The sequence below is a fragment of the Mastigoproctus giganteus genome, chromosome 4 (genome assembly GCF_048544385.1).
Source record: "Mastigoproctus giganteus isolate SK-2022 chromosome 4, ASM4854438v1, whole genome shotgun sequence".
Lineage (NCBI taxonomy): Eukaryota > Metazoa > Arthropoda > Arachnida > Uropygi > Thelyphonidae > Mastigoproctus > Mastigoproctus giganteus.
Genome location: NC_143578.1, coordinates 127,683,001 through 127,695,803, shown reverse-complemented (window position 1 = coordinate 127,695,803; position 12,803 = coordinate 127,683,001). Strand labels below are relative to the sequence as shown.

General features: G+C 34.9%; 1 protein-coding gene across 3 annotated transcripts in view; it reads right to left on the bottom strand.

Annotated features, from left to right (window-relative positions):
* Positions 1-12,803, bottom strand: part of LOC150087051 (uncharacterized) — a 521,728-nt gene that overhangs the window by 137,027 nt on the left and 371,898 nt on the right. For all 3 annotated transcript variants that reach the window (XR_016546863.1, XR_016546862.1, XM_090371782.1), the window contains exon 10: positions 2,033-2,147. Coding sequence is in view for 1 of the 3 variants with exons in the window: in XM_090371782.1 (XP_090227908.1) it covers positions 2,033-2,147 (115 nt within the window). In the remaining 2 variants the exon portion in view is untranslated. The remainder of the gene's footprint in view (positions 1-2,032; positions 2,148-12,803) is intronic.

The following is a 12,803-nucleotide window of genomic DNA, read 5'->3' as shown; positions in this document are numbered from 1 at the left end:
GAATACGGTCGATCTGCCAACACGCACTGGACCAGCGTGGTAGATTATGGTCCATTTCCCTCAACATGAATTGTTGAGGAGGCTTCCATCCTGCATTGGGTTGATAATGGCTGCACTTTACTTTTACCTTCTCCCTTTCTATCCTGTCTATCCTTTCTGTACACATTGTACTCCCCAAATTCCAGTTCTGCATTCCTTATATCTGTGTGACACCACGTCTCTGCTATCCCAACAATATCCGCCCTTGATGTCTTGACCAACCCTTCAAATTCCTCAAATTTATTTACTATACCTCTAGCATTGGTATACATGCTCCTATTCCTAGTTACCCTAACACATCCCATATACCCACCTATTTCAGGACGACTGCCATCCATCCCTGAAACCCCCAACAACCCTCAGGTTGCTACTTATTCTAATAGAAGTTGTGCAAGAATCACCTTCACCTCTGCCTACAGCTACTGTTAAACTATTAGTCCTTATCCTTAGCCCCAAGCTATCAGATTTCCGACCCACCTAACTCTGCCTCGATAGTATCAGCAAATATTCTTGCACCCTTTCTATTTAAGTGTATCGCATCCCGGTAGAAGCAGTCTCCCCTGTAGAAGTAAAGACCAGGCTGAAAAAAATTCTACCCCTTGAGCCTTGCACAATCTTTCTGGGGCCGAATTGATCGACAAGGCTCTCATCATATACTCCCTCCTATTGTGTCTGGGTAGAATTGCAGACACTTTCAAATTCAACCCTAATTCTCGGCTTTTGTTCAACAGTGACCTGTACTTGTTAAGTCATTCTGCCGGTCTCCTACTCTTAATATCATTAGTGCCAACGTGTACAACTATATCACCTTTTGTGCCCTTAAAAGATGATATCCGCTCTATAACATCATCAACCTTTGCCCCTGGCAGACATACCCTAGTCCTGTTCCACCTATCCTTATGTGGTTACAGTTGAGTGTTTGAATTGTTTTGCCTAATGAATTGGCAATTTTGAGAGGATTAAGGATTTCTTTCCCTTTTAGAAGTAATATTGGAGTGGTTATAGGAGGGTATTTCCCATTAATTCTTCTGACTTTAGCCTAAACTATTGCAATGCTTGTGGTTCTGTTTTTATAGTGGAGTTATGTCGAGACCATGCTTCTTTTTTTACTCATTCATTGTACATGATGAGCTTTAGCTCTTGCTTTCTTAAACTGATTTCAGATTAGAAGTGGTTGGGTGTTTGCAAAATAAATTAAAGTATTTATTCTTCTCTTTTTTGGTATTGTTACAGGCTTCGTTCCACCATATTTTTGGGTGGGAGTGGGTTTTCATAGATAATCTGGGTATGGCAGATTCTGCAGCTGCCATTATTTGCTGAGTGATGTAGCTTACTGCAGAGTAAATGGTGAGAGAATCAATGGTCTGAATATCTAAATGTGTCAGTTTTGTATTTCATTCAGTTCACTTTGTCAAACTTCCAGACTATTTTTATTTCAATTTGAGGAGGAGAGTTAGTTGAAAGGGTGCAAATTACCGGAAAGTTCAGGTTACCACAGGTTATATGGACTCAGGAGCAGGCTGTCCCGAGGGTGCAAGGGGTGCACTGCACCTGGGTGCCAACATTCAAGGGGTGCCTGAAAATCTGAAACTTACATACACATATGAAATAAATTTTAAAGGGATGGTGCCAAATTTCAATTGGCACCCGGGCACCACATATCCTAGGATTGCCCGTGCATGGACTGACCCTAGTTTGTAGGTCATATGCTGCTTACTGTTGCAATATCATTTAAAACTTTGGATAGGGTGATGGGAAGCAAGTCATATACACTACTCAAAGCTATTTATTCTGACTTTTACTTCTTTATATGGATGTGTCTTGAGAATGTACCAATCATTTTGAGCCACTCTACAAACACCAAACAAATAAACGAGTGAAAGAATTTGCCTCAGTGAAAAGAGTGTCATTAACTGAGTGACGTGTAAGGGAACACTAAACAGCATCCTAAATATAAATAAATGTTATAATAATACATTATATAAAAACTTACCTAAAGGAAGAGATGTAAGCTGATTTTCTTTCATATTCAGCTTTGTCAAATTCTTAGCCCGTGAAAAGATACCAAAAGGAATCTTACTTATCTGGTTATGTTCCAGATTTATAGACTAAAACAAAAACATTTAGAGTGAATAAAACTTTTTTAAGATGCAAATATAAGAGTCAATTAAAGCTCCATGTATTTAAAACTTTCTTATTCCACTTCAAACAAATAAATTAAAAGTTCTATACAAACATAATAATTTCAGCATTCTAATAAGAAAAAATATAATTTTCAAAATAAATAAATAGTATAAATAAAAATATAATATTTAAAATTTGTTAGAAATGTTATATATTCAAAATTATTTTCTTTCTAATGAGAAATCTGACAGTGTCCAACATATGAATATCCACTGCTTGTCTAATGAATGGAAAGTATGAACATGTACATAAAGATCATACATATATATGATCTTTACTAATTCCAGAAATGTATTTCTGAAAGGGGCTGTTCAAAGCAACAGGCTGTTAAATGAACATCATTTTTGCCATAAAATTAATTAAGTGCCTTTTTGTATTTTTAACCTGGCTGAAAAATATCTTTTCTCACTCAGGATTGCTATGAGGCATTGGTAAAATGTCAAGTATGATCAAGACAATTTTTTATTTTCAAGTTACCTGCTGCACTTCAAATTCCTCAACCATGGGCTGCTGTACATCAATGCTTTCTTTCTTGCATAATAGTTACTAGTAGGCTCACACATTAAAAAATTGACATAAGAGAAATTTATGGCATTAATTTCGAGTTTCAAAGATTTATGACATCCTGTTTGTTGAAGTGACTGGAAAGAGCTAAAATTACATGAAATAACTCCCCCTCCAAAAAGAGTGTGCTTCTTCCAAATGGTTCATTATTGTGCAAATTAAACCACAACCATAAGGAAATGGAAAGAAGAATCAAAAGTCATGGCACTGAATTTCCATTTATATCATCAATTGGCTCAAATGGAGTTATTAGAAGGAAACTTTGGTTTAAAGTGAGATTAGCTTCCATGATGCACGTGGAATACATGAATTGAAAATCTGAATATGCTTTTCTGCCATATTTTTGAAAAACTTAGCTACTGATGACTTTAAGTTAAAAACATTCACCCCTGTGAGTTCTAGAGGAACTTGATAGCTGAAATTAATTTAGGCAGAAATGTAATCTTTAATTTTTATTATTCTCACATAGCTAGAATAATAAAGTTTCAGTTAAATGGCTGAAATGAATTCAGCTACTCACTTGAAACTGTTGATAGTTTGTCAGAAACTATCAAAACATCTGCTAATGGACGATGATTCGAATGAGAGTGGCTGAAACTGAGGCTTCACATGCAAATAACTTATAACTGGAATTTAGCTTCATCAGGATCATGGTTGAATTGATTAATGGGGTGTGAGAGAGAGAATGAATGTGCATCTTCACTGAGTTTAGAGCTAGAATTTGAAGGCTGGCTCAGTGATAGTAGACTAGTATTTGGCTATAGTTATGTATCCTAAGTTAACAGTGGTGATATTGGCATAGCAAGCAGCATTGTACTGAAGATATACAATGTTATTAACATCTTGAATACTATATATGTAAGCATCTTCAGAATTTTGCTCCAAGTCTATTGTAGGAAGAGAAGATTAAAGTGATGCCAATACATGAAAATATACTTTTTAAGTTGCCAAGTTAACTCACTGTGATAGAATTAGCATTAGCAAGTGCACATGATGCAAGAGGGCAAGCTTATATAGCATCAGCCAAAAACACACACCCTTCTTATTTCACCCATCTACTCGCTCCAAATGTTTGTCTAGTTCTGCCTTGAATCTGTTTAAGCTATCAACTTCTATGACAGATGGAAGTTTATTCCAGCAATCAACCACGAGCTGGCTAAAGACAAACTTCCACACATCTATTCTACAACTGTCTTTCCTCAATTTGAATTTATGCCCTCTCAGGAGATTATTCTGAGCAAGAGGAAGAATCCCATCAGCATTGAGCATGCTCAAACCATTCAAGGCTTTATACACCTCAATCAGATCACCTCGCAGGTGCCTAGTCTCCAGATGCTGTAATTTGCAAAACTTAAGCCTTTCTTCATAAGAGCAACCCTTTGTTCCATTCACTAATCTTGTTGCCCTTCTCTGTACTCGTTTCAACAGCTCTACATCCTTCTTAAAACAAGGCCTCCAGACCTGTATACAGTGCTCAAGGTGTGGCCTGACCATTGCCGTATACAAGACCATTATACAAGGGGATAATCACCTCCTTATCCCTGCTAGAAAAATTCCTGTATATCATTGACAAGACACCATGAGCTACTCTTGCATATCGTCTGCACTGCTCAGAAAACTATAGGATAGGATGATTTAGTGATGGACTGTTTTTGAGCTGAACAGTGTTTGAAACTCTGACCTGTGAACAATTTATAAGGATGAAATAATTTTGCCTAAAGAGAAAGATATATTTGAAAATGCTGAGTATCTGTATAATAAACAGACACTCAGTATTTTATGTTTTTAACTCTTTTCAATCGCTTCAATGAATTAACCATAGGGTTATAGGGGCAAGTTTTGACAAATAAGCTTTGCTATCATAAATGTTTAAACTGCCAGAAATGATACTGAGAAGTACTGGAAACTTGTCCAGAAACAATTTAAAATTGTCTCCTAAGCTCTACATTTACAAGAACATAATTTCTCAGTGGAAACCTCTAATTCTCTATGTGACTACATGGTGTTACATGTAGTCACATAGAGAATTAAAGTACTTCTTCACAGAACAAAAAGAAAAAAAAAAAAAAAAACCACAATAGAATCTTCTCTTCTTGTTTTAGATTATCAATGATCCAGCCAGCGAACTGCTGACGACCAAATCATACTTGTGATTTAGTTTGTTGTGGTAATCACCTTCTAAAAGGGAAATGGAAGCTTTAATAACTGTTAGTTCTCAAAATTTACACATCACATTTTTCAATATAATAACGAGAAATGATCTTAGTAAATGGATGCAAGACATTTGACAGTATGTCTGGATTAGTAAATGTTGGCATACCACATAAAAGAACATAAGAAATATAATTTCTCTCTAAATAACCAATCTTATACCACGTGTTTTTTTTTTTTTTTTTTTAAGTTAGTTTATTTAGCCTTATAGACTAAATGTACTATACAATTAGGTAGTGTTTCAGGAACCTTTCCAGAGCCCATCACCAGCCCATATTGGCTGTACTGTTAACAGCCTCCTATCTTGCTGAATAACTAAGTCTCCATTCAGTAAATGAAGTCTTTTTTCAAAGTTTCCTTCATTTAGTGAAAGGAGACTAGGTCATCTGGCAAGACAGGAGGCTGTTAACAGTACAGCCAAGTATGGTCTGATGATGGATTCTGGCCCTGGAGAGACATTTTCTCAGCATGGTCTGTGCTTATTAACACAGAGACTACAGGCATACCCTGCAGTTACGAAAGATTTGGTTCTGGGCCTTTGTCAGATCACTACCTTTTTTCATCCGCAGATTCATGTGATGCTTGAAAGTTGCACAAAATTAAACATAGCACTTACCGTTAATACTGCAATTAAATATTAATGCAACAACTTACAAAATTGTGAAAGGAAGTCCCCTCTGCATTTACATAAAGGCTTATGATCTTCAAACATAAAATGTAAACACGTTGTTTGGCAGCATTAATGGGATGAAAAAATTAGTAAGAGTAAAAGATAAGAAAATTTAAAAAGGAGGTGGTTGCAGATATGATTACAGGGGATTGATCATTTTAAAACCTTAATTTTACAAAATAAATGATAAAAACCTGCTTCTGCATGACCTCAATACATTCACTTCAACTGTAAAAGAATAAGAGAAGTTTACCTCAATATGATACGTAGAACACTTATGTATGATACTCTCCAGAAATTAAATTCTTTTTGTTTTAATTTCTCGAGAGTATCATATGGAAGTGTTCTACATATCATATTGAGGTAAACTTCTCTTATTCTTTTACAAATATTGATATCAACGTAGAATGTATTGAGCATTATAGCTCTGGTTCATACTATCAAATTCACTTTGTCTGTACACCTTACTAGGTGTATAGTATAAATTACTGAAGCAAATCTGAAGCGGATGGCACAAATTCTACAACATCTGGATCTTCTTTATCTACAGCTAAATGCTTCCTTGCAGGCGATTTGGATGGGCTTTTTGTAGGCCTAGTTGATGCTCGAGAAGGACTTACACTTTATGTTGAAGGCTGATCTGAGAGGATGCTTGGTCTTTTATGAAAGTAGGACTGCTATATTGATCTAAAATACTGGCATTTACTTTGGAACTTCTTTCAAAATTGGGATCAGCCTTTTCAAAAATGAACATAGCTCCTTCTAAAAGCCTGAATGCTTTTGAAAGTTTCTTGCAAGTTAGTTCTTTAGGAATGGGATTCGATACATCCTCAGGATAAGAATCCTTTTTCATTCCTCCTAAGCTCCTCAAGTTTTGGAAGACTTTCATTGCTTAGGGGTTGTGAATATGACCTAAGCAGTTCAGTAACATCTTCAAACTCCACTTCTAGCTCTAACTGCCTTGCCATATCTACAATATTTGTAGTAGTTTCATCTACATGATTTTCAAATCCTTCAAAATCATCAATAGTAAACTGGGGACACAACTTCTTCCAAATGTCTTTAAATGTCAACTGTTTTGTTTCATCCCATGCATCTCTAATAGTCTTGATGCCACCCAAGATCGTGAAGCCTTTCCAGAATTCTTTTACTACATTTGCTCTAGGCATACTTTCATATTCCCTGTCTATTGCAGCTATAGCCTTAGAAAATGTTTTCCTTAGGTAATATGATTTAAATGCAGCAATAACACCGTGGTCCATTGGTTGAAGCAATGAAATAGTATTTGCAGTGAAGGAAATTACTTGAACGTTTGGGTTAAGGCCATCTAATAATTTAAGGTGGCCAGGTGCGTTATCCAAAAGAAGTAAAATTTTGAAGGGCATTTTCTTTTCTGTACAGTATTCCTTAACTGCAGGCACAAAGTAATCTGAAAACCACTCTTTAAAAAGTAACTCAATAAACAGGAAGACCGGATTTTGCATAATTCTTAATAAAGTTCTTGGGTTTTCTGAATGATAAATTAGCAGAGGTTTCAATTTAAAATCATCTGCAGCAGTGGAACCTAACAAAAGGGTTAGCCTATCTTTTGCTACTTTAAATCCCGACTTCTCTTTCTTTGCTATAAATGTTCTTGAAAGCAATTTTTTTCCAGTAGAGGCCAGTTTCATCAACATTAAAAATCTGCATTTCAGAATAATCTCCCTCATCAATGATCTTGACTAGCTCATCAGGAAAATTAGCTGCAGCTTCTGTATCTGCGTTGGCTGCTTCACCTTGAACTTTAATGCTATGAAAGTTGCTCTTATGCTGAATCAATTAAATCAGATGCCTGTAGTGGCAGCAAATTTGGCATCCTTAGCTGCCTCCCCTCTCCTGGCTTTCATGTCAGCAAAGACACATAGGGACTTATTTTAGATGATCCCTTGGCTTAAGGGGACACACTGGCTAGTCTGATCATCTATCCACATCATTAAAAGTTTTTCCATATCAGCAATAATATTATCATGTTTACGAATTATTGTTGTACCGACTGGTGTAGCACTTCTCACTTCACTTAGAATTTTATCTTTGTTTTTAAGAACAGTAATAACTGTAGTGACGTAAGCTTAGCCTCTACCTATCTCATTGTTTGATACACTATCAATCACTCAATTTAATGATTTTACTTTTGGTATCTAATGGCTTTTCTTCTTTTCACTTTTACTATTATCTGCCATTATTAATGTATAATTATTATATTCTGTATTAGAATAAATCCGGTATTATAATACGGGAATGAGATGTCATTAGTGCGGATCAGGTGTTTCAGGAATGGAGCACAGGGCATAATTAAAAATACGGATTGTCGTAAAGTGGGGATAGGCCTGTACTTCTACAGGGATAGGATATACTTAAATAGAAAGGGATCAAGAATATTTGCTGATGCTATTGAGGCAGTGTGAGGTGGGTCTGAAAACTATTAGCCTAAGGGGGATACACAGACTAATAGATTAACAATAGCTGCAGATAGAAATGAAAGTGATTCTTGCACCGCTTATATTGGAACATGCAGCAGCCCAGAAAGCAAGGTATGGGGATTTCAAGACTTGCTGTCATAACAGAACAAGTAAATACATGGGCTGTGTTACCATCTGGATTTTTTTTTAGGTGAATAGCATTTAGTTTTGGTTTAAATATAAAAATATTAATATATTAAAATAATATTTTAATATTATTAAAATATTTACTGAAAATTAAAAAAAAAAAGCTAAATTTATTAGAATTTGATTCTTAGGCAATACTTACAGTTTTATTATTTTTAAACACTTTTATTAATATGTGTACACAAACTAGTAATATTCTTTAATTTCACACATGGAGATTTGTTTTAGTTTTGTGGTGTCAATTAGTACTGCCACCTATCAAAATGTAAGTGTACTCACGGAGTCACAGGATTCAGTGAACTTATGTTTCACTAGACGAAAAGAGCAAGGTTTTGTTGTGGTTGTGAGGACAATCTTCTCACATTTACTCGAGTAAGTATTAAAACCTTGTTTTTTTTTGTAATTACACGTGTTCAAAGAAAGTGTATCACCCTTTAAAATTGTAATCATCGTCCAAATAATGAAAGTATATGGCAATATTTCTTACAGATTGCATCCCATAAGACTGACACGTGTAGGTGATGATGTAATATTCATCTATATAAGCACGCTCTGCAAGAGTTGTAGTCATTCCTTGCTTGTGTCAGGATGGCAAGTTACATGCAGTTGATGCCACGAAGAAAGAGTGCTATTGTTGCTTTATGTGAGGAAGGATGTTCTTCCCTTCATATTGCTTATAGAGTGTCTTGTAATCAGTCGACAGTGAGTAGATTTCTTTCCAAACTCTGGTTCTGCTGGTAGGAAAAAAGGAACCGGATGCAAACGAGTCTCTACACCAAAACAGGATCCAGTTTTGAGGCGCTTATGCCTTAAAAACCGTAAAGCTTCTTCGTCTGAGCTGAAAAGAGAATGGGTAGAACATCCAGGTTCTACCCATTCAGTAGCAGCAAGTGCAATAACAATCAGAAGACTGCCTCTTCAAAAATGGACTTGTAGCTGTCGTCCTAAGAAGTTCATACTGATAAACACAGTTGCATGGAGTTCTCAAGGTCAAGAAACAAATGATTGAAGGCAGTGTTGCCAACATGTGAAGATTTATTTTAGAAATTCCCAGCATTTACTTCTTTCAATAATACAACTTGTGACATAGACTTAAGTGATTTATCAAAAAATGTGATAGAACAAAAAAAAAAAAAAAAAAAACATTTCTGAAATCAATGTAAAAAAACTGAGTTACAAACAGCTATTAGTTTACAAACACTGAGAACCATGCAGAGTGGTGCATTTATAAGCGTATTGATAAAGTAAATTTGCACAACAGTGACCTTTAGGTAGTAGGAAATTAAATGATAGTAGCAAAGATCACTTACAATGCAAAGCCAAGCTGCTAATGAAAAAGATGATGCAAGCAGTCCAAAGTTAAATATGAGTAGAGCTTAGCATCTCAGTGAGCTAAGATATTAAGCACTGCACATACTGCCACCATAGTTTAAGTTTATTTTTTGTTAACAGCTTGGCTTTGCACTGTGAGGACTCTTCATTACTATGGTTTAGTTTCTAACTTTGTAAGGGCCACTATCATACAAATATATTGCATTGATATGGTAAAATATTTGTCAGTTGTGATTTGATGCAATGATTTGTTTAATGTTTGAAATTCAGTGATTCTGAAACCATTTTTGTTTTGTGGCCTTCCAACAAGATGTGACTCAGCAGTTGCATTGTTTTAATTTATTTTTGTTGCACATTGTTCATGTTGTGGTGGTTGGTTTTCACTCTCAATCATTTGGTTAAAAAATTATCAAGGGGCACAAATCCAAATTTGCTCACAATTGGCTTGTAAATTTTGTCCATTGGTCTTTTAATTAATGTATTCTGAATTATAAGATATGTTTCACAACTTAGTTTCTTCACTCTCCCCTATAGAAATTGCTCAGAAAGATATGCAAAAATAGTACTTCAAAATGAAGATGATAATGTCACACATGTTGAATGTACAATACAACTTTCAACACTTTCATAATGTCATACTTTAATGATAGATCTAAAGGTAAACTGTAGAATTAAGTATATTCAAAAAGGAGATTAAGTGCTTGGTGATAGTAAGCTGTCCTTGTGGTGTTCTGATTAATTTTTGTTCTGAAAAGAATCTGCATGGCTTTCTTGAAAAGTGGGGATTATTTGTTGGCTAGTTACCACTATCTGGAATGAAGTGCAATAACCTTTTCATGTTAGTGGCACACATTAATTGAAACAGTTCTAATTAATGTATGCTATTGACATGAAAAGATTTTGATGCACATATTAGTATTAGATATAGTGTAAGAAACTGGCAGGTTATTCCTGAACATATGTAAATTGTTAGTTTTTATTAGTAACTGTTTAATTAGATTTGCAGAACAATGACATCATCTGACAAGTTTAGTTAAAGAATGGGTAAGAAGCACAAAGAAAAGCTATATGTTCATTTTACAAAGTTAACTAACTGATATATGAATTAAGCAACCACTGTTGAGTGGCACTGATATGTCCAAATTCAATCAGTGGTCCAGTAGAAATTTGAAAAAAAAAAAGGGAGGTTAATTCCTCAAGAATAAAATCTTGCAGTTAATTAATATAAGCAGTCCATGCAAGGTGGTAATTCCAGGAAGGTTTTCCTGTCACATGCAGAAAAGCTGTTCGCATAATTTTCTTCTAGCTTGAATAAAGCATTTTGCATGTTATTTTTCTCTCCAAATACTAATGTATTCCAGGTGATTTTTTTATGTTAGTTTATTTAGTCTTACTGACTAAATGTACTATACTATTACTATTAGTATTCAGTGTTGATACTGTTAATACTAAATACTATTAGTATTCAGTATTAACAGTGTCAAATTATGCAAGAAAGCATGCCTATACAGTATCAGCTGGTAAAAAAAAAAAAAAAAAAAAAAAAAAAATCCACCAATTTAAATTTATTCCCCTTCATGTGCATAGTCTGAACAAGAGGAGAAATCCCATCAGCAGTGAGTTTGCTCAAGCCATTCAAAGCTTGAAACCAATTAATCAAATCACTTTGTAGGTACCTAGTCTCCAGGTGATGCAATTTGCAGAGCTGAAGCCTTTCTAGGCAGAGTACCCCTTTGTTCACCCACACCAATGACATTTCCCTAATCTGTACCCATTTTAGCCACTCTACCTCCTTCCTAAAATAAGGCCTGCAGACTCAAGATGTGGCCTGATTATTGCCTTATACAATGGGATAATCACCTCTATCTCAGCTAACAAAACTGCTGTGTATATCACTGACAAAACACTATAAGCTATGCTGACAGCCTTTCTGCATTGCTCAGAGAACTTCATATCAGACTACACAATTACCCCAGGTCCTTTTCATTTTCCACTAGCCTGAGTGTAGTACCACACACACAGAGTTGATATGTTACTCTGGGATTACTCTACCCATATGTAGTACCTTTCATTTGCAATGTTAAACTTCAACTGCTATTTCTCAGCCCATCTGCCTAATTTTTCTAGATCTTGTTTCAATAGTGTATTGTCATTAACAACCCTGTCAACCTTCGTATCACTGCAAACTTAGACATTAAGCCTGATATACGTTGATCAATATCATTGATAAATACAGAAAACAACAATAGGCCCAACACCAAATCCTGTGGGACTTTACTTATTACATTAGTCCACGAAGAGCAGCATCCATTGATAACCACTCTGTCTTCTCCCACTCAACCATTTTTTTTTAACCATAGCAGTGACTTTCCTTTGATGCCACACTGCTTCAATTTGCACACCAGTTTTAGAAATGCTATAAATGCTGACAAATTTAGCATTAGCATATATGATGAAAAAAAAAAGCAAGCTTATACATCAGTGGTTTCCAACCGGAGTGTCGCAACAACATTCCAGGGGGGGCCACTTAATTTGAGTTTAAGTTACTTAAACTTATTATTATTTTTTAATTTATGTTTATTTCATTATAAAAAGGTGTACAGTATCTTTTTAATTGTGTGGTATCTATAACTGCTGTTTACTTAGTACCTCTATATAAAGAATAAAATTATATACTGTATATATATATATATATAATTTATATTATGAAATATAATTTTTATAATTATATTATTGTAATAAATATCATATAACATATATATTTTTTAATATTATATATATGTATATATATATATTGAGAAAATTGAGTAGGGGTGCCGCAAAATAAAATAAATTACTTAGGGGTGCCGTTATTAAAAAAAGGTTGAAAACCACTGTTATACATCAGCCAAAAAAAAAAAAAAAAACTTTTCATTTCATTCATCCATCCATTTGCTCCAAAGGTTTGCCAAGTTCTTCCTTGAATTTATTTAAGCTATCAAACTTTCACAATGACAAATGGAAATTTGTATAAGCAATCAACCACATCTGCCTAAAGGCAAATTTCTGCACATCTATTCTACAACTGTTTTCCTCAATTGAATTTATGCCCCTCAGGTGTGTAATCTGAGCAACAGAAAGAATACCATCAGCATTGAGCTTGGGCAAACAATTCAAGG